The sequence below is a fragment of the Pleurodeles waltl genome, chromosome 7 (genome assembly GCF_031143425.1).
Source record: "Pleurodeles waltl isolate 20211129_DDA chromosome 7, aPleWal1.hap1.20221129, whole genome shotgun sequence".
Taxonomy (NCBI): Eukaryota; Metazoa; Chordata; class Amphibia; order Caudata; family Salamandridae; genus Pleurodeles; species Pleurodeles waltl.
In genome coordinates, this window is record NC_090446.1 from 433,380,135 (window position 1) to 433,403,019 (window position 22,885).

Sequence of the window (22,885 nt, forward strand, 5' to 3'; positions counted from 1 at the left end):
TTAATAAAAACACTACAAAATGACACAACACCAGTTTAGAAAAATAGGAAATATTTATCTAGACAAAACAAGACCAAAACGACAAAAATCCAACATACACAAGTCAAGTTATGATTTTTAAAAGGTTTAAAATAAAAAGAGTCTTTAGGTAGTTGTAACAACACACTAGCGCTGCTAGCGTGTAAATGTACCTGGTTTGCGTCAAAAATAACCCCGCACGGGCTGTGCGCGTCGAAAATAACCCTGCACGGTTATATGCGTCGAAAACAACTCGGCACGGCGATGCGCGTCGAAACAGCCAGCCACGCGACGGTCCGAAAGTCCCGCGGCGCAGGTTGCGATCTCTCAGCCTTCGTCAGCGATGCTGCGCGTCGTTTCTCCTGCTCCGGGCGTCGATTCTTCGGTCGCGTTTCCTGCGGCGTCGTTTCTCAGCTGCGGAGCCGGCGTCGCGTCGTTTTCTCAGCCGCGATCGGATTCGCGTCGATCTTTTCTCCGCACGGCGCTCGGTGCGTGTATTTTTGTCCTTAGGCTGCCAGCCTCTCCTTTCAGGGTCCCAGGAACTGGAAGGGCACCACAGAGCAGAGTAGGGGTCTCTCCAGAGACTCCAGGTGCTGGCAGGAAGAAGTCTTTGCTATCCCTGAGACTTCAATAACAGGAGGCAAGCTCTACATCAAGCCCTTGGAGATTTCTTCTTCAAGATGGAAGGCACACAAAGTCCAGTCTTTGCCCTCTTACTCTGGCAGAAGCAGCACTGCAGGAAAGCTCCACAAAGCACAGTCACAGGCAGGGCAGCACTTGTTCCTCAGCGATCAGCTCTTCTCCAGGCAGAGGTTCCCCTTGATTCCAGAAGTGTTTCTAAAGTTTGTAAGTTTGGATGCCCTTCTTATACCCATTTTAGTCTTTGAAGTCACCTTCCTTCAAAGGGGACTCACACCTTCTTGTGAAATCCTGCCTTGCCCAGGCAAGGCCTCAGACACACACCAGGGGGCTGGAGACAGCATTGTCAGAGGCAGGCACAGTCCTTTCAGATGAGAGTGACCACTCCACCCCTCCCTCCTAGCAGAGATGGCTAATCAGGAAATGCAGATCACACCCCAGCTCCCTTTGTGTCACTGTCTGGTGTGAGGTGAAAAACAACCCAACTGTCAACTGACCCAGACAGGGAATCCACAAACAAGGCAGAGTCACAGAATGGTTTAAGCAAGAAAATGCTCACTTTCTAAAAGTGGCATTTCCAAACTCACAATCTCAAAATCAACTTTACTAAAAGATGCATTTTTAAATTGTGAGTTCAGGGATCCCAAACTCCACCTGTCCATCTCTTCTCTAGGGGAATCTACACTTTAATCATATTTAAAGGTAGCCCCCATATTATCCTATGAGAGAGACAGACCTTGCAACAGTGAAAACGAAATTGGCAGTATTTCACTGTCAGGACATATAAACCACATTACTATATGTCCTACCTTATCCATACACTGCACCCTGCCCTTGGGGCTACCTAGGGCATATCTTAGGGGTGCCTTACATGTAAGGAAAGGGAAGGTTTAGGCCTGGCAAGTGGGTACACTTGCCAAGTCGAATTTACAGTGTAAGAATACACATGCAGACACTGCAGTGGCAGGTCTGAGACATGATTACAGAGCTACTTATGTGGGTGGCACAACCAGTGCTGCAGGCCCACTAGTAGCATTTGATTTACAGGCCCTGGCACCTCTAGTGCACATTACTAGGGACTTACTAGTAATTCAAATATGCCAATCATGGATGAACCACTTACATACAATTTAAACAGGAGCACTTGCACTTTAGCACTGGTTAGCAGTGGTAAAGTGCCCAGAGTAACAAAAACAGCAAAATCAGAGTCCAGCACACATCAACAACCTGGGGAACAGAGGCAAAAAGTTAAGGGAGACCACGCCAAGGATGAAAAGTCTAACAGTCCCTCATTCTGTTCTGGCACAAGTGGATCCTTGTTACACTATTGGGCACAACAGGCACCGTCCTTTTTCCGAGTCCTTTGAGTTCAGCAGATGCAGGCCTTCCTTGGTGCAGTCTCTGTTTGCTGGGTCCAGGGAGCAGCAGGACAGTCCTTCTTTTGTCTTCTTGCCAGTCCAGAAGTGATCTGAGGACTGTGGGTCTGGGTTGCCACTTGTATACCATCTTCTCATTTGTGGGAGAGTAGGACTTGCTAGCCAGTGGGGCAATATATCCTACGAGCCTACCCTTCCCACTTTTACACCACTACGTGGCGGGTTGGCCATGAAACAATACCAGGATATTCCTCTCTACGCGAATCCAAGATTCTGCAAGTCTTCTTCCTCTGTGAGGAGCCCTAGGTACACCGCTGAGGTGCTCCCAGCATAATAAGCCACTCCTCTTGGTAAATCAGGACAACAGTGTTTTTTTTTTTACACTCTGGGGGAGATGCCAGGCTCTCTGCCTACACAAAGAAGTGGGCAGGCGAAGGGATAATCTCTATTTGCTTCACTGGTGTGGCAGTCTCCTTGAACCAGGGCCATCTATAGCCACTGCCTGGTAGTCATATTGCTGTAGGAGGCCACACCTCCTCCCTTCTGCAATTCATTGTTCCCTTTTCCTGGGAGAGTTTCACATTTCCTAGCAGGGGGCAGCATGTTGTCGTAGGTGGCAGCTGCTGCAGATAAACAGGAAAGGCTACCGAAGGTTAGATCAACAAAGTGGTGACTTACTAAAGTCACCTTTATATTTGAAGTTACCTCAAATCATATCCCAGCAATGAGTCTGGTTTAATGTAACTATTAATTGAATACCTTGGAGAAATATCTTTGGTGGTACTAAAAGGAAGTTAGCTCTTAATGTGGTGGCTGGTGACACTCCATGTTATCCAATATGACCTCTGGCCTTGCTACAGTGAGGATTGTAATTTCATGTTTTCGCTGTTGGGGCATGTTAAGCACAAAAAGAACATGTCCTTTTTAATATTAAGCACCCTATCTAGTGGGGTGCCTTAATATTATGAAAACCGAAAGAAAGGTTTATTTTGCCATGTCGAGTTGGCAGGTTTAAAGCTGCTTGACTGCCCTGCAGCGGCAGGCCTACGTCCACATTTTACCTTTTTACTGTAGTGGTGGCACAGTTAAATGATGCAGTCCACTGGTGACATTTAACTTACTAGCCCTAGGTACATCTTGTACCATATACTATGGAATTATAAATAAGTTGAATGAGTCAATCGGGGATTGGCCAATTGTACACATACTTTGGGGTTCAGAGCTCTGGGGTCTGGAGAACAAGGCCAAGTGCACTAAAGATAAAAAAATAAAAAACTCATCACCCCACATACAAATCTGGAATGTGATCATTCAAAAAGAGGTCCTTTTCTACAAATGTAAAGAACTTGTTGGTGGTTTACTTGGAGAAAGCAAAAAAAATCTGTTACACAAATGCTTGGTTTGTATTTTATGGATTAGCCAATAGAGGTTAAAAGTTATCTACAGGTCCTGTAAGTTGCTGGATACTCCAAGCAATTTTGCCAGCATACATTTCGGCTGGTCAGGAGTTTCCACTTTTGGACTGAGCAGCAGGTATCTCTTGCAGGAGATCTGTTGATCATTTTTATGTGTAATTGTGTAGTGCACAACTTACTTGGAAGGTATCCTTTTTTTTTTTTTTTTTTTTTTTTTTTCGTCCTCATAATTATCACCCATGCTTTGGTAGAGGAAAAATGGTACCGGACGGGGGAAACGTAACCCTTGGGTCGTCCCGTTTGGTCTACGTTTTATTATTCTCCCAATCATATGCCATCAACCAGGATATACTATTTTCTATGAAACCTAGTCATAACCAAAGCATCGCCCAGTATTGGGTAAGGGGAGTACTAATCATTGGACTTAAGTTGCACGAGGAGGAGACCAGACAGCAAAACAGTAATATACTATTGGTAGACATTTTCCCAGTTCATCCAGAAGTTATCCCTTCTAGAAAGGGGACCTCGTTGTTCCATTATGCACATTCGATTTACAGATATTTGCCAATCCTTAGAACGGGGGGGAAAGGGGTCAACCCATTTACGACAAATTTCTCGTCTAGCCAAAAGTATTAATACAAACAACAGGTGCTCCTGATGTGCTGACAATTTTTGATAATTCATACCCTGTTCACTGACCCCAAACACCACCATAGAAAGATCCAATTTTACGTTCACATTAAATATTATCTTTAAAGTGTTTCCTATCTCCTCCCAATATTCCCACAACTTTGAACATTGCCAAAACATGTGTATATCGTTTGCCTTATCGTCACCACACCTCGGACAGTTTTTCTGAGTTTTCCCGATAGCTGTTAATCTGGCCGGCGTCCAGTAAACCCTATGAAGTGTGAACAAATGGTTTTTCTTCAACTCTGCCGGGCTGGTCGTGAACCACAATTCTGAGCAGGACCTATTCCATAAAGATTTCACATCTAGAGTTGGAAAGATCCCCCCCCACTTCGACAAGGGAAGGGATGTCCCATCCCTTGTTGCTTCCAACAGAGCATGGTACCACAGAGCAACTTCCTTATTAATGATTTTCTGGTTTAATTTCCCTTCCCATATATTCCTTCCTATTTCTCCTATTTGTTGCGATTTAACCCAACTAGCTATCTGAAGATACTTGAATTTGGAGACTGTGCCTCCAGTCCCTTCATAAAGTGTCGACCAGCTTAACAGTTCTGGTCCTTCCATTATCTGGCCCCATCTTACAATCCCACTCACTCTCAAAGGAATTGATAATTTATCAGTGAGGCATTCAGGAGTGCCAGGTGAATCCCAAATGGGGGAAGAGCTGCAAAAATAGGGTATCTCTAGCACCTTCCGAAAGTGCATCCAAATGTTGCATGCATGTCTGAGTGTCTTCAAGCGTACCTTCTTGAAGTACTTAGGATGGCCGAATTTATATAGAAAATGATCTGCTTTTTCCTCGAGGTGTGCCGTTAAGGCTTTCCACGCCGGATCATATTCTGACTTCTAATTCAATAGGTTTCTAATGTTTTTTAATTGAAATGCCAGATAATACTTGAAGAAATCTGGAGACGCAATGCCCCCCCACTCTTTTTTTTTTTACTCATCTTTTTCCACGAGATCCTTACTCCTTTAGAGGCCCATACAAACGAGGATAAATCCCCCTGTAGTTTTTTAAACCAGCAGTTCTTAAACTCTAGTGGAATAGTGTTGAATAAAAAGGTGAATTTTGGGAGAATACACATCTTCAAAATGTTGGATCTTCCAATTATGGAAAGAGGGAGAGCGGCCCACGTCTTTAGCAATTTTTTGGTTTCTCTGTATGTTATGTTAAAATTTAGTTTAGGTACCTCATTTAGATCATTTGTTAATCGTATACCCAAATATCTGATCTCTTGTTTGACTAAAGGAGAAGCATAAGTCAAATTCCAACACATTATTTCTGTCTTTTCTGTGTTTACGCTGTAACCAGAAAGTTTACCAAATTGCTCCATCAAAGTATTGAACGCTAGTAGGGTAGAACTAACATCCTTGGTGTATAGCATAAGATCATCCGCATATAATGCTACTTTTTTTTCCCAGTCCCCACTTTGAAATGGAGTAATTTCCTTACTTAACCTAAGAGAAATTGCCAGAGGCTCAATATATAAGTTAAAAAGCAAGGGAGACAATGGACATCCCTGTCGCGTACCCCGCCAAATCCTAAATTCTTGTGATAACTGGCCGTTGACCAGAATTCTCGCTGAGGGGCATCTATACAATTCCCTGACTGTCCTAACAAAAGGAAATCCCAAGCCTCCTTTTTCCAGCACTAACCTCAAAAAAGACCAATTGACCCGATCGAAGGCCTTTGCTGCGTCAAAAGTCAGGATCGCCAGAGGGGTCTTTTCTTGTTCCGCCAGATCTATTGCAGCAAATAACTCATGTGTTACATCCTGGAGATACCTCCCTTTCATAAAACCCTTTTGATCCGTATGAATCAGATTGCCTATGGCACTCCCTAATCTCCTGGCTAAAATCCCTGTATAAAGTTTGTAGTCGGCATTCAACAGGGAGATGGGTCTGTAAGATGCACAAGACATTGGGTCCTTACCTGGCTTTAAAACTAGACAAATTATAGCCTCTCTCCAGGATTTAGGCGTCTGAGCCCCCTCAACCAGCATAGAATTAAATAATTCTAATAAAAAAGGACTAATAACTTCCCCCAAGACCTTGTACAATTCATTAGGTAGATTGTCTGGACCAGCGGCCTTTCCTTTTTTTAACGCTTTTATGCCTTCAATAAGCTCAGCCTCATTTATTTTACAATTTAATAGGGTCTTTTCAGAATCTTCTAGAGCTGGAAGGTGTAGTTTTTCTAGAAAATCACTAATCGACTCGTCTGAATTAACCAGGCTTTCTGAGTATACGTCTTGGAAAAAAGATACAAATGCCCCCTCAATCTCTTCTTGCTCCACACAAATCGTATTGTCCGATTTGACTGCTGAAATATATCTTTTAGAGAGGTCTGACTTAACCTTCCATGCTAGTAGCTTACTGCAACCTTCTCCATATTCATGGTGAGCATATCGGCTAGCTTCCCATTTTAACTTACTGCGATTTTCCAAAAAAGCCTCTAGCTTAGTCCGAACATTAACCTCTTGACATATCAAGTCCTCTAATAAATTGACCTTCTCTTCTGCTCGTGCTTTATGGATTGCAGCTTGCAAGGTTTTTAGAGATAATTCCATATCTCCCAATTTCTCTTTTTCTTCACGATGTTTGTATATTGCCAGGCTCATAAGCCTCCCTCTAATATAAGCCTTAAAGGCGTCCCAAACACACCATAAACTTGCCGTACCTTGGTTCAAAAGAAAGAAATCTCTTGTGTCTTTTTTTAATGCTTCTACTATAGAGTCGTCTAATAGTATAGCGCGATTAATTATACATCTAATACCTTTATTTACGACCCTGATATCCAAGTGTAATTTTACAGCTGAATGATCTGAGAGGTGAGCTGGATTGTGGGCTACCTTTCTGACCTCTGGGCATAAACTTTTATGTATTAAAAAAAAATCTATTCTAGATCTATGCCCATATTTTTTATTGTAAAATGTATATCTGTCTCCTTTGCCTCCTCTGCAGTGCCATATGTCTACCAATCCTAAATCTTGCATGGCTTGTTTCACCTGTGCCCTCATTTTAGGAGAGTTATCCGTACCTCGAGGGGTTGACTTATCGTGTACAGGGTCTAACAAAATGTTGAAGTCTCCGCCTAGTACCACTGGATATCTAGCTAGAAGTAAAATATTGAATAACTCTTGAAATGGTGTGGGATCATCTAGGTTAGGTCCATAATAGCCTGCCACCGTGACCCAATAACCACATACGCACAGTTCTACCACTACCCATCTCCCTCTAGGGTCAACTTGCACCGATCCTATCCTAAGCTTTATGGATTTTTTGATGAGAACTGCCACGCCTTTTATCACACTAGTTTGGGAGGAGCATACGCTAAGAGAAACCCAATTCAACCGTTTAACCCAGGTCTCCCACTCTGTTTGTTGGAGATGAGTTTCTTGCAATATGATAATCTCCTCTTCCGCCAATCTTAAATATTCAAAAATCTTCCTCCTCCTGCTTACCACTCTTAAACCATTCACATTCACATTCCAAGAAAGAAATTTCAATCTTAAATTCCCATACTTAGACATATCTGTCAGGAGAAAAGGAAAACGTCATAAGCACAGCGCACCCCCCTCCTAGGTAAACAACATATGAGGACTTTCTTATTTTTATCCTTTCAACCCACCTAACCCAACCCAAACCCCCACACCCAGTGCCTTCCACCCCCTCCACCAACACCAACCCCAACTCCCACCCAAACCCAACCCCCCTACCCTGGGGAACCCTCCCTGATTCTACTAGGATAACCATCCTGTTATCCTAAATTCGAACTCCCCATCGGACGAGATACTTCCACTAGATCTTATTGTGACGCCTTAATCTGGTCTATAAATGCGCTAACCTCCCCCGGATCTCTCATGTTATACATTTTGTTCTTCCACATGATCCGGAGTGCTGCCGGAAACCTTAGCTGTACGGTAGCCCCAAGAGAACGAAGCTCACGCATAAAATTTCCCAATTCCCACTGTCTATCTAACGTTGCTTTAGACAAGTCCGATCTTATCCTGAAGTCCCAATCCCCCTTGGAAAAAACACCAACTTTAAGGGCTTCAGACAGAATTTTTTCCTTGATAGAGTACGTATTGAAATTTATCAGAATCCTCCTGGGATTCTTCCTCCCGGGATTTTTCTTGAACGGGTCACGATGGACTCTTTGAATATCCTCTTCCAGGTTAAACCCTGCTGTATTTGGGATAACCTCTTTTATCAAAGCAATCACATAGCCCTTAATATCTTCCCCTTCCAATCCCTCAGGAACACCCAAAAGCCTGATATTATTTCTCCGCATGTTATTTTCCAAAATCTCTAGTTTGTCCTGTAACAACTTTTCTCCACGTTTTAATTGTGAAATATCCTTAGATTGAGCTGCCACCCGCTCCTCATGGGCCGCCACCACAGTCTCGAGTTTACCCATCCGATCTGTTAACAAAGTGATTTTATTTTCCAAAGCCTCACATACTTCCCGAATCCTTGTTTGGTTATTTTCTGATGTCTCAAATTTTTCCCTAATCTCTTTAGTAAGAGAGATTAGCAGGGCCTGTACGTCCATACCATAAGACATTGTACCTCTGAGAGGGTTGCTCTCCACTTCTAACAAAGCCGATAATTTAGAGGAATCCTCTCCCTGTCCATCTAGATCCTTGTCTAATGGATTTAGGGGCGACCGCCTAGCCAAACGCATAGCTAAATTTGACATTTCTAAATCATCTGAGGTTAGTTGACTATTTGCCATATCCTGCGATGGAAAGGTAGTAGTCCGAAAATATCTTGTGATCAGTGATTCCCTCCTCCCCAGAAGTTCAGGTTGGCCTTCCCCCAAGAGAGGGATAGGAGGGCCCACAGATGACAAAATTTGATCAGTCCCCTTTAAAGAGACTTCGCCGTGAGTCTTATATCCAGGATTTGTAACTGCTACAGTCTCTGATGAATAAACCTGGGGCTTATCACTCACACCCAGGGGGCCGGGCTTACAAGTCCTTGCACCAACCAGGTTTTTAACCTCTGCCCGTGCAACCCTGGGGCAGCCTTTGATTGGAGACATGCACCGAGAGGCTCTGCTGGTATCACGTTCTCCTCCCACCTTATTCCTGTTCAAATTACTCCTAGTGGAAAGCCCCGGAGTCTCCGGTAAACTCCCACGAAGAGAACAGCGAGAGGTATAAGATCTCCCTCGTCGCACACCCCTCACTGCTTCAGCCCAAATACTGGAATTTAAAGCTTGATTCCAGGGGACCCCCTGACCACCTCTCGCCGAAGCAATTTCGCCCCCCTCCTTGTTCGCCGTGATTTTTAATTAAATCTCCCGACCTGGGGCGGGGAGATCAATATAAACAAGTACACTCCAATAGTAACGTATTCCGAGACTGGATTTTCTAGGATCCTTCCGAGTCCTTCAAATAGCTACTCCAAGCCCGATAGGCAAATGATGCCCAGTGATGCCCAACTCGGTCTAATTCAAGGAGTAGAAACAACGTTGGAATAACTCTTAAAGCAAAGAGACAATGCTCAAAGTTAATGATAAGAGAGTTTAACATCAAACCTCTGTGGGTGACAGAAGAAGTCTCAAAAAAAAAAAAGAAAGGCTCACAAAAAAAAAAAAAAAAATCCTATGCAGATTCAACCTGCGATTGTTTTTTAAAGATCCGATGTTCAGGTTAATTAACGATTTATGGTATTCCTACCAATCTGGATTTATCAGTGTGTATCTCTCACGCAGGGAGCTCTGTCAACCTCAACACCGAGAGAGAAAAAAAAAAAAAACCGCCATCAACAGCTCTTCCCGGCAAGAGGGACGACTCACCCGGGGCGCCGGTCTAGGAGCCCTGCACAATCCCAGTCTCTCCCCTAGTCTCTTCCCCGGCGTCTCTCCTCCAAACCTCTTCCTCGTCACAACAAGGGGGCCCCTCTACGGCCGCGGTGATCCTCTCGCGCGTCGATCCAACTGCGGGACTGCTCCGGCTCTCAGCGCGTCGTTTCCAGGTCAGGGGTCGCAGGTCGCGTCTCTCGTCCGCGTCTCTCGTCCGATGGGAGTTCGCGGTCAGCGCTTCAACCGGCCGCCATGTTCCCCGTCCCTCTTCCCGTATCAAAAAAAAATCTTGAAATCTGAATCTTGTGGTTCTTGTGGCAAAATCCTGGAACGACTTCCCGCTTCACCTACGGACCTCATCCTCTATTCTGGAATTCAGGAAAGGACTCGAACTGGCTGTTCAACTGAACTCCTTAGCAGCTGTGTTCTCAGCGCCCGGATACTCTTGTGGGTGGTTAGCCACACTTTACAAATCTATTTTGTTACAGTAGTAGTAGAAACACCTAACTTTACTTATTGTTTGTTTGCATATGACAATTCTACTTATGACACCAGGAGTCCTATGATCAACCCTGACAGACAAGCGAAGACTCCCCCTTATCGCTCCTTGGCTTACACGCCAGGGATCTCGTAAGCATTCACGCTTTCGAAGACGGCGCGCACGGTGCTGAGGAGACTCTGACGCATTTGAAATTCGCTCCGTCCTCCAGCTACCCGGACCGCCTTCCGTTGGTCCGCCCTTCTGATTTGCATTTACGTCAGTAAAGATCAAGAGGCCATTGCTTGCGGCTGTTTTAATTGGATCTCTACTTGGAAGGTATCCTGGTGCTGAAGCAGGAGCTGTATGGGCTGAGCCAGGATTGGACTAGGTGAGGATCCAGGTCTTTGTTTTCTAGTGGAATTCAGGACATGAGGAAGAGGCTTAGATGTGCAGGAGCAGGTCGTTCTAGGCTTTAGGAGCGAGGTAGGAGAAGGCTTGACCATTGGATCTAGTGTTTGTGTGTAGGAGTCTGGCTTAGTGGAGGTTTCTGGTAAGTTTGTGGAAATTTATTAGGTTGTTGCGGTACATGGGGCCAATGTGTGTGCGCTGAATATTAAACAAGAAGCTAGTTTTGCTTTAGGATTTTTAGAAGCAGCAATTAAGTATTTGTATGAAGGAGTGATTTATACTGTGTAATGGATAGTGATAAAAGAAAGACTATAGTCAGTTCTTTTAGAGAGACAAACATGTAGGAAGAGGCTGTGGTGGAGGTGGAGACACCTCAGATTGTCAGGACTCGGAAAAAGATCACTATGACATAGGGTAATGAAGATAATTGGTAAGTACCTGAAGCATTTTATTTGGTACCTGAGCATCGCAGCTCGTCTATCCTAGGCAGTTTTTCATAATTTCGCTTTTGTCCATTTCTGTGCGGAATTTATGTCAGCATTGTAAATCCATCATATTAGTAGCATGCACCACTGTGCTTGCCGTGTTGGCTCTAAAAAAACAGGACTTGCTGAAAGGTTCCCTCATAACATGGGGATAGTTGGCTACATCGCCACTGCCCTTACGGCTACTTCTTTGAGGCTATACTTAAGAATAATCCTCGTCTTCTGCTGGACTCTAAACCTGAGACCCATTTTAGAAAGCTAGGGAAAATTGAGGAGTAATACTGTTGAACTAATTACATTACTGCTGCGGGGAGGTGCAGTAACATCCAAGGGTTTAGGTTTTATTGCGCCTAAAGTTTTGAATAGAATTTCGTAATATCACCACCACCTTTTGGCGGACCGCAGCATTCACAGTGTTTCCATAAGGTAATGCCGTATTACGACTTTTCAATGGTGATTTTACTGTAAACCAGCTAAATGGTAGAAAAATACATTCATCCGATCCACTATTATTTCATTCGTTTATATAGCCCTTTAAAAAGAGCGGTGAGCATTTGGTTTAACATTTTTAGTATACTCCTCGGGTTCAAGGTAATTATCATTTGTATAATTTCAAAAAGTTGAAATCATGAAATTTTCTGATAAACATCTTTGAATTTAAACGAAAGTCACTTTTTAGTGTTAACAATTTGAGTTTTGTTTTGCAGATGCTTTCTTTGAGATCTGCCTTCTATCGACAGTTCACCTCTACCTACAAGAGCCAACTTCCATTAACTCTTCAATTTGGCAGCAAAGCCAGTGATACCACTGTGCCCAAGTATGACGTTATCGTGGTCGGAGGTGGACATGCTGGGACTGAAGCTGCAGCCGCTGCATGCAGGACAGGGGCACAGACCCTGCTTTTGACTCACCAGATCAAGACTATTGGTACAGTAGAACTATTGATTTATGAGATTCATATACCTGTGTAGGAACTCGCATCGTAGACCTTGCTTAATGGTCAAAGGTGTTATTATCCAACCCAGCTACTGGATTAACATTTTGGCAACAACGTCCCTTTCTTTGAAAACTTTACTAAGCTCTGAACCGAAAGCAAGAACTTTTAAACAGAAAGAAATCTACGATACAAAGTAGCTAACACAACAAGCAAAATACTGCTCATAAAAACGCAGTCATAAAAAAAAAAACACTCTTCCCAAAACAGAATGCCTATCTAACAGTTCCAAAGAGAGATGTCCGTAATTCTCTAACTTTTTGTTGGAGAAAATAAAGCAGACCGCCCTGTCCTTGGAGAACGTCGTAAAGACCGAATTCTCCCTTGCAGACAATGTGATATCACAGGACCACAACGGGCCTCTAAGGAGTGTGCAATTTAACATCACTCCATACTGGACCAACCTATTCAATGTCTATAGTTCAAGGAATGATCCCTGGCTGCCTAAAGACAGCTCAGTTCTCTCTGCTGATAAAGCAAACATTGATATAACCCATGGGTACTCGCAAACATTTCCCAGGGGCCCGCAAAGTTCTCTCTGTGGCATACCCGAGGGCCGCACAGATGCCAGTACAGCGAGGGTTGGGGGTGATGAAAGGTTGGTGTAGGGGGGGCGCGAAGCAGCTGCATGGTATGGACAACAAAATTAGCCTTCCCATGGTTTCTCTGCCATCAATGCTCTATTCTCATGCCCCTTGAATTAAAGTCAAAGCATTAACATCTAATGTTAAACATGAGAGGTAAAGAGACACTCATCTGGTAGGTGAATTGCAAAATGTGAAACCAGAAAGCCTGGTTATCAGTCCTGGCATCCCCACTTAACCAAATTGTGTGATCCTAGGTAATTGGTTAATTTTACTTTGCCTCCCTTTTCTTCACTACCACATATAAGAGCCCCTTGACACATACAAGTTCAGGATGTGTGCTGTACAAAACTATACTGTTCCAATTATATAACAAGACGACGCAAAGTACACCTGACAAATGGGTTGCCTCTTGTTTCAATAATGGCATTGTTTTCCAAACGGGGGCGGCATGAATGTTTCCAAGATCATGTTTGAAAACTGCCACTGCTAATGCCTCTAATGCAGTGATATAATCCGATCTTTTAAGGAAAAGTGCTCAAGCATGTTGATAAAATACACTTTTTTAAAGTTTGCAGATTTGATCATGTTTCTGCATGTGAAGTGCAAGATTTCTTTAAAATTAAAGGTGTTTCTAATGAGAGATTGTCTAGGACACCTTTTCTTCTATACTGTTACTTTAATTAACATGTAAATAAAGTATACCGGTTTATGTTGCAGCTTTCTGTTTGTTCCTGTGCTGTCAAGTGAACAGCAGCCCAGTGCTACTGTTCACCAGAGGGCCGCAGTTAAACATCAGGAGAGCCGCATGCGGCCCGTGCCGTACTTTGAGTATCCCTGATATAGCCAGTAGGTCTCACCTTTGGCTCATATTGGCTTTCCTAATGACTTTTGACAATGCAGTGCATGATGGCCAGACGTTTAAAAAAAAAAAAGCCAGATCGTACGGCTGCAGTGGCCATGTCATTTTGTAGGTGCTTGCAAGTGTGATGAGGGATGTGCTTCTAGCAAATGACGCAGAATCCATTTACAGATGGATTGATAAATGTAAAAAAATAATGAAAAAAGTAGTGCAAAAGGGCCTTTTTCTAAAGCGGAGAGGTGCGCAGCAATTTGCTGCCTGGTCCAACCCTTTCCCTCAGCAAGTAAAAAAATAAAATAAAAAATGGAGGTGTTGGTGGGATGAAGGGGCAGCCAGGAGTGGTTGGGGAGAGGGGAAAAGCAGCACAAAAGGGAGAGCAACATAGGGGCTGGTGGGATAGACACATAAGAAAGCAACATATGGTACATGGGAGAGGGAGGGAGTCTTGAAAGACATCTTGCAACACGAGGGTGACAGCAACACGAAGTGCAGTCGAGAAGTGCATGAGGGAGAGAGCTGGACGCTTCTTGTGCTACTATAAAGGATGATGGATGATTTAGTGGATCTGGCTTATAAATGGACTATTAAAGTGGAATGGGTATCTCCCCTCTAGAAGAAATTATGCAAGCCTTCAGTATGCCCATCAGCTATATATCTCCGCCATATTGAAATTACAGCAATTTAAGACTACTGACATGCTTTATTATACATCCAATAAGCTATTAAATGGAACATTAGAACAAATTCCAGATCCCCTAGATGTAGATGTAGGAAAAGGCTGCTGATGTGCATGTGTGCTAGCTGCTCTCATCTGTGGGAATTGTAGACTGGTATTTAATTCAATTCAGTTAGCCAACTTTTATGCAGTCTAATCCAAAAAACAGTTAAACATTTGGTCCAGTCAGACAGTATGCTACGGTTATTCAGAGTGAACTCTTAATTGCCCTGAAAGACTCAGCCCCAGTACTTCAAGGTTTCAGTTGAATCAGACGCCATAGTGGTAGACAATGAGATTTGCAACACCATGAAAAAATTGGCACTAATGTTGGGGGGGTAATTCATGTAGTTAGAAGCGGGAGAAAACATTTTGCAAAAAGGTTGAAAGGAATGAGCGCAAACATTACAAAATAGAAAAAAAAGCTAAATACAAGGTGGCCCTCAAGAGATATCAGGTTTTGGTCAAATCAGCTAAGAGGGAATATTATGAAGGCATGATTAATGAAGCCGGCAATAAATCAAGCGAAATCTTTAAACTCATAAAAAAAAAATCAGAGCCAAAAGCTCGTGTAAGAAGCAAGGAACCCTCAGTTAAGTGGCGTGAACAACTGGCTGCTTTTTTCCACAATAAAATCTATGAAAAACAAACCACCTTGAACCCGACAAGGCTGTTGGTTCCTGGCTCAGATATTGTCACTACAGCACCTTTTAAAAGTGTACTGTTCATGACTTTCCATTGATTCCATTTCAGCAGAAGACACTATGTTAGCCTTTTTAAATCTGAAATCAGGATCGGGATCGCGATCGGTGTCGGACACACATCCTCCCTCTCTTTTATCCATGGGGGCGGAAGACATTGAACCGGTGGTTAATGCACTTTTGAATTATTCTTTGTCCACAGCTCAGGTCCCCTGTTTTTGGAAACGGGCAAAAATCCTACTTCTTTTAAAAAAGGACCACTGATCCTAATGTGCATAGGAATTATAGCCCTAAATCTCTCCTGCTGGCCTTGTCTTAGTTATTGGAAAAATGGGCTAATCAACAACGCTACAGTTATTTAGATTCTAATGATTTGCAACACCCCAACCAGTCTAGTTTCAGGCCTAATTTTAGCACAGAGGCGGCCTTACTGGAAGTGACTGACCTTGTCAGAAATACTCTAGATGCAGGAGGCAAGGCTGTACTGATCCTTTTAGATCCATCAGCTGCTTTTTATAGGGTACCTCGTGTTGGGCTTCTTTCTCTCCTTCAGGACATAGGGATCTGCGGGGTGGCACTGAACCGGCTGAAGTCCTTCTTGGAATGTAGGGATGTGGAAGTATGGATGCCCCCATACCCCTCAGGCACAAGAAAACTCCGTGGGAGCCCCCTGGGCTCGACCTGCTAGCTTATCTGGTAGAGTCTTTAGGGGTCAAAATAATTTCCCAGGCTGACAATACTCAACTTTTCTTTTGATTTAAAAAAGGTGGCTACCACCCCAGACAACATCAAACCTTGTTTTACTGCAGTTTTTAAATATCTGTGCTTGAATCAACCAAATTGAATTGAACTAACTAAATTGAATTGAACTAACTAAATTGTTCGGCAAATAAGACGGAGGTTGTTGTTCTTTCCTTTATTGATTCTAGACTAGCAAATTCACTCCCCAGATGGAGTTTTGTTTCCAGGCCCACAAATCTAGGTGGTCAAGAATCAGGGAGTCGAGACTGACAAACAGATGTCCTTTCAAAATCAAAATAAATACTGTTAGGAACATGTGTGGGCCTTTTAGGCACTGTCAAATGTTTTTGCATTTTCTCTCTCTCTTCAGGCCAGAAAACCAGTGATTCTTACCCTTATGGTTAGGCTAGACCATGGAAATGCCCTTTATTCTGGTCGTCCACATTACCTAGTAAATAAATTGCAGGTAATGCAAAACGCATTTGCTCCTGTTGAGGGGTCATACTTCCTTACAACTTGAGGCCTTGCACTGGCTCCCATTGAACAAACTTTTTTTTTTTTTCAAAATCCTACTTTTGACGCGTTACATGAAAAGGGCCCGAGATATCAGTCATCCAGGATACATTCATACTCCCTTACAGGAAACTGCGTTCTTCCAACAGACTATTGTGCAAGTCCCCAGGATCCACCATTTGAAAACAGTCAGCCACTTCTTATTTGGGATGCTTGGTTTGGAATAAACTCCCTCTGCACCGTTGTTAAACTGACTCTGAGCATCATTTTAAAAACGATGCTTAAAACTTGGCTTTTTTCTCAATACTACGTGTAGTAATCATCTACCACCTTTTACTGTTTTAGCGCTGGGACACTCCTGCGAGTAACCAAGTGCTTTATAAATCTGGCTTTCATTTCATTTTATTGAACAATACTTAACTCGTATAGGGCACCCTGTCCAAGTAGGGACCACAATCCTAGTTGGGACAAGACAATGACACAATATAAATTAGCCTGTGCTCATGCTATGGTAGCTAGGCGCAGAGCAAGCAAGCCTAACTTAGAAGTCGATGTGTAAAGTACTTGTGCAATACACACAAATAACCACATGAGGTACACCATAAAAAGATGCCACACGGATGTAGAAAAATAAAGCCTGTTTATCTGGTTAATTTAAGATCGGCACAATACAGATCCAATTCGTAAATGGTTAATTGTTTGCTGTGGAGACTCAAAATAAAACAAGGTTGATATCCAATGATGAGATTAAAGAGGTGGTGCCGGGGACTCCTCGGCACAAGTGTGTGATGATCTTACAGTCCCATCCTGGCTGTATTCTTCTTGAGGAGCAGATTGGTGATTCGTGGGCACGGTCGCCAGGGAAGCAGGTGGAGACCACAGGAGAATGGTGAGGTGGCTGGGTTAAGCAGGGCCGCTCCAGGTGCATAGAGCACATGGGCAGTGATGCCTATCGGGCTGCTTCAGGTGATCGAAGCTGCACACGGCCAAGTTGGGCAAGGCCGCTCGGGTTGATTGAAGCAACGAGTGGCAAAGGTTTAGTAGGGCCTGTGTGCAATAAATCCCGGCAGAGTGGCAGTTCTGGCACACTGCAGTCTTTACTCCAGCAGTGTTTCTTTAAGTCCAGAAGTGTATTGATTTTTGTGGGTCATGAACTCAGTACTTACAGTGAAAAGTGCCTTTGATGTGTGGGCGGTGATTACAAAGAGTTCTTGTGAAGTGCACAGGTACCACTTTCAGGTCAGCCTCAGCTCCAGACTAACAGTGGGAGGCAATCATCCCCAGGAAGACCCATCAGTATGCAAATGAATGCTGATGTAGCTGAGTATCCTGTGTTGTGGGTGTCTGAAGAGGAATGCACAAGGGTAGCTGTCACCTACCCCTGGCCAGATGTGTATTAGAGATAGACTGCGGGGGCACCGGGCAGTGAGTGCAGAGAAATGCCCACTTTCTAAAAGTCGCATTTCTAAAATAGTAATAATAAATCTGATTTTACCAGTAAAGAGTATTTTTTTATTGCCGTTCCAGTGGTACTAAGCGTGATGCAGCTACTCTTCTCAGATTAGGAATTGCATCTTAAAAGTAGTATAAGGAATTTCCAGTGCTGCCCTATGAGAGGGGCAGGCCTCACAGTAATGAAAACCGACTTTGAGAAATGGCAACAGGTTTTAAATGCCAAGTCGAGGTGGCAGTGAGACTGCACACACAGTCTCTACGGTGGCAGACCTGAGACACGTTAGGGGGCTACTTAATTGCGTGGCACAATCAGTGCTGCCACTATTAGCATTCAGTTTACAGGCTCTAGGAACTGGTATACCACTTTACAAGGGACTTGCATGTAAATTAAATGTGTCAACTGTAAAGGCACCAATGTTACCATGGTTTAGGTGAGAAGCACATGCACCTTAGCACTGGTTAGCATTGGTAAAGTCCCCAGAGTCATAAGCCCAACAAAAAAATGTCCAGAAAAATAGTAGGAGAAAGGCAAAAGGTTATGGCATAACTCTGCAGAAAGGGCCATTTCCAACAGAATATGGTGGGTATCAAAATGAATTTACCATGCTGGACCACATTCTTTGTATTTATGACCCTTATTATCACTGGGCTGTGTATAGCCAGAGAGCGGCTGTTAGACATGTCAGCCATAGGGTGGTATTTCATCAAACTGTTAGCTTGCTTGCCTCCATTTGGTCTGGGGCCTTAGGACTATGTGCACTTTACCACTGCTAACCAGTGCTAAAGTGCATGTGCTCAGACCCCTAGACATGGTTTGATTGGCATTTAACTGATTGGCATATTTAATTCACATATAAGTCTCTTGGAGAGTGGTATTCCATATACCCAGGGCCTTTTAATTAAATGCTATCAGTGGGCCCGCAGCACTTACTGTGCCACCCACTTAAGTGGCACCTTAAAACATGTCCCAGGCCTGCCATTGCAGCCTGAAGGCAGGGTCCCACTGCCATGTTGACTTGGTATGTAAATCTCCTTGCCAAGCCTTAAACTCCCCTTTTGTTACATATAAGTGACCGCAAAGGTAAGCCCTAAGTATCCCATAGGGCAGGATGTGTGTAATTAAAAGGTTGGCCATGTACTTTTTAGTTTTACTTGTCCTAGTAGTGTAAAACTCCCAAATTGGTTTTCTCACTACTGAGAAGCCTACCCCTCCCATGGGTAACATTGGGGATTCCTTATTAAAATTAATAAGTTGTAATTGCTAAACCAGAGGTGGTAAATATGTCATGTTTGGTACCTATGAACTTGTAATGATAAATCCTCTTTAATGGTAAAGCCGGATTTATCATTACAAGTTTGAAGATGTCACTTTGAAACAGTTGTCATTTTCCTGCCCTTAGCCCTTTGTACCTGTAACCTGCCTTAGGCCAACTGACTGGGTTGTACTGACAGTTGGGATACAGTGAATTCCCCCCCAGATAGTCATAAAATAGAGGCATTAGCAGAGCCTGAATAGGCCATTAACTGACTTGATGGAGGGGCAGAGCTAAGCACAGTCACACTTGCAACTGAATAGGCTGAGCTCTGCCACCACACAATAGGGGTAATAACTCTGTATTTTCAGTGCAGCCAGCCAGGGCAGGGGAGGCAGGAAGTTCCTGGAACCTCAGAGAACCCTTCGGGAAATGTCTCCTAACTTATAGGAGTAGGGCACCAGGGTATAAAAAGAGTGCTCTCAGACCTGCTCCTCAGTTCTCTACTGGACCTGTAGAAGGACTCTTGGAGGACTACCTGCTGCTGTGACCTGCTGTGCACTCTGACAGACTGCTGCTGTACCTGGAAGGAGTGCTTTGCTTTCTGGAGCATGCTTGGAACCTCAGAGACCAGCCCTGCGACAGAGCCCTGCATCACCACCTACACCCAGGGCTCCAGAAGTGACTTTAATGGCTTGTTCAGCTGGTGTCCTGTTTTGACCCACAGGGACACACCAGACTACCACCATCCTAAACCTACAACTGGACCCAGCCTGAGTGAGTCTTGCACCCCCAAGGGATCTCCCTCCATTCCTGGACTATTGGTTCTGATGCTAAAGGTGCCCAGGTGGTCATTTTCTAAAACTGAGGACTTGATATTTTGAACCTTAAACTTTAAAAAATCAGGTTCTACTCATTGGATTTTCATTGTTTTGTTGTCAAATAATTTATTAAAATGTTCTCTTATTTTTCTACATTGGTTTGGGATTTGTATTGTGTTGTGTTTTCCATGTGCTGCTCTTTGTGTACCTCATAAAGACTTAACACATTGCCTCTAAGGTTAGCCTGACTGCTTTTTGTGCCAAGCTAACCAGGGTTCAGCACTGGTTAAGTTTGTGACTCTTGTGGTTTACCTTGTAAGGGATTGTAGTTGTTGCTTGAGCAGGGCTCACTCTCCAGTCAACCAACAACCCAATTCCTCACAGCGGTTTAACTCCTCTCCCTCCCTACAATGGATAGAAGGCTGGGTCATGTATGTCTTACTAATGAAATAAAAGCTTCTGCTCTCAAGATTGAAAGCTGCAATGATCAAAGGTGACTTAATCAAACATAGGTCCAGTTGTTCTTAAAATAATGGAAGCATGTATCTAGGGCATGCAGCTCAGCCAGGCAGAACTCACCACTCTAGTCAGGGGAACTAAGTTACACACCAAAGATAGCCCTTGCTCACCCCTGGTAGCTTGGCACAGAGTAGTCAGGCTTATCTCCAAAGGTCAAGTGTAAAGCATTTGTTCAACTCGCTCACACCAGTAACAAAATGAATGCACAACACAAGAGTCCCCACACAGTATTGTATAAAAATAGGTGTGTGTATATATAGATATATATATATATATATATATATATATATATATATATATATATATATATATATATATAGTCACTTGAAAAACCAAAGGTTTAGGGACATTATAGTTCCTCTGTTGCTCACATTGAAATCATAGAAATTCACTGGTTATAGTTAGTTACCTTAAGTAACTATAACTCGTGTCCTAAGGTAGCTATAACTCGCGTCCTCGCCATGCACATTTCTTTCGTCAAAAAGTTTCCTGCAAATATTAGATTGATATTATCAATTATGTTATCAAAGATGTCATGAGTGCCATAATTTGTGGGGTAATTAGCAGTGCTTAACGAGGGAGTGAGTTACAGTTACCTTAGGGCACGAGTTATAGTTACTGGTGAATTTTTATGGTTTCCTACATTTAAAATGTGAACCTAACTATAATGTCCCTGTAACCTTTGTTTTTTTAAAGTGAATTTCTATGTTTTTTTCAAAATTCTATTTTCTAATTATAATGTCCCTGTAACCTTTGTTTTTTTCAGTGAATTTTTATGTTTTTTTTTTTTTTTTTTTAACATATAGTAAATGGCTGCAGGGGTGTCAGCGGGCATCAAACAGGGCCCGTGTTGTTGTGGTTCAGGATTCCTGGGGGGATTACCACACAGAACTGGCTCAGGTGCAGGGCAAAGTTGACAAGCCTCACTTCCTGGCCAGCCCCTGGCTGCAAGGAAACATGCTGGCCAAAAGTCGTGCGGGACGGAGCTGCGGCAGCCTTCCTCTTTCCTCCTTCCTCTCCCTTCCTTCCTCTCCCTTCCTCCCTCTCCCCACGCTTCCCTTCCTCCCTTTTCCCCCTCCTTTCCTTCCTTTCCCCTCCTTTACTCCCTCCCTCTCCCCTCCTTTACTCCCTCCATCTCCCCTCCCTTACTTCTCCCCCTCCCCTCCTTTACTTCCGCCCTCCCAGGAATCCTTAACCTCAACAACACGGGCCCTGTTTGAGGCCAGCCAAAACCCCTGCAGCCATCCTGCCCTTGGCGATGCTCGGAGGATTCCCTGGGCCTGCAGTGGTGGTGGTACAGCTTCACCACATGCTGGGTCCAGGAAGTTTCTCCCGTTGCGGAAGCCCTTCGACTGAAGGCAGGATGAAGGGCATTGCACGGGCTAGTCGGAGGCACTGACTATAGCCTCAGGTTGCAAGAGGATGGCCAGAGAGCAACACAGCAGCACCTACTACGTAATAGGAGCGAGTCATGCACTCTTCTCGCTCCAGTCTAAAAAGGAAGTGACTATATAAAGGGCTCACTATGCGCTCTGTTTAGGGGAGCCAAGGAGCATGAAAGAATCGCTCTCTATGCGCTGGGCTCTTTTTGAGGCACTTGGGGGTCTCAAAGGGGGCAGGCAGGCCAGCACAGCTAAGTAGGTGGCGGTTCCTCCTTATAGTCCTTGTGGTGCCTGGGTCCTCCACGGTCAGGGAGCACCTGACAACAGGGCAACAAGCAGAAAAACAATCCAGTGAGACCTTTATGCCACCCAGCAGCAGCAGGTAACAGGGCCACAACCGAAGAGCAGTCCAGATGGGTCTTATGGTGCAGCACAGAGGTCTTTCTGAGAGAGGTTCAATCCCAGTTCAAAAAGTGCTCAAAGAATCATGCGGTCAGAGTGTAGGAGGCTGGCCTGGTTTCTAGTGGGTACCTTAGGTACTTACACCTTATACCAAGTCCAGTTATCTCTTATTAGTGAAATGCAAGCAGTGTTCTAGCAGCTTAGGCTGATAGAGGTAGCTACAGCAGAGCACCTTAGGCTGAACTAGGAGACATGCAAAGCTCCTTCAATACCACTAGAGTTACACAGTACTTGTACACAAGTAAAGACAATACACAGTGTTACCAAAAACAAAGCTACTTTATTTTAGTGACACAAGGCCAAAAATATCTTAGAGTCAATACTCCTTCTGGAGGTAAGTATTATACACAATATATACACTAGTAACCAAAATCAGGTGAGTAAACAGTCACAGAACAGTGCAAACAGTAGAAAATACAATAGATTGCAATGGGCCTAGGGGCAACACAAACCATATACTAAAATAGTGGAATGCCAGTCACAAATTCTCTCCTAGGCAACTGTAGTGTATAGAGGGGCACTGTGAGTGTAGGAAAACACCAAAGGTAAGTAAAGT

At 43.8% G+C, this 22,885-nt stretch overlaps 1 protein-coding gene across 11 annotated transcripts in view; it reads left to right on the plus strand.

Annotated features, from left to right (window-relative positions):
* The window catches only part of MTO1 (mitochondrial tRNA translation optimization 1), a 1,525,874-nt gene that overhangs the window by 65,563 nt on the left and 1,437,426 nt on the right, over positions 1–22,885 (plus strand). For all 11 annotated transcript variants that reach the window (XR_011205509.1, XR_011205508.1, XM_069243966.1 and 8 more), the window contains one exon: positions 12,035–12,254. Coding sequence is in view for 9 of the 11 variants with exons in the window: in XM_069243966.1 (XP_069100067.1) it covers positions 12,035–12,254 (220 nt within the window). In the remaining 2 variants the exon portion in view is untranslated. The remainder of the gene's footprint in view (positions 1–12,034; positions 12,255–22,885) is intronic.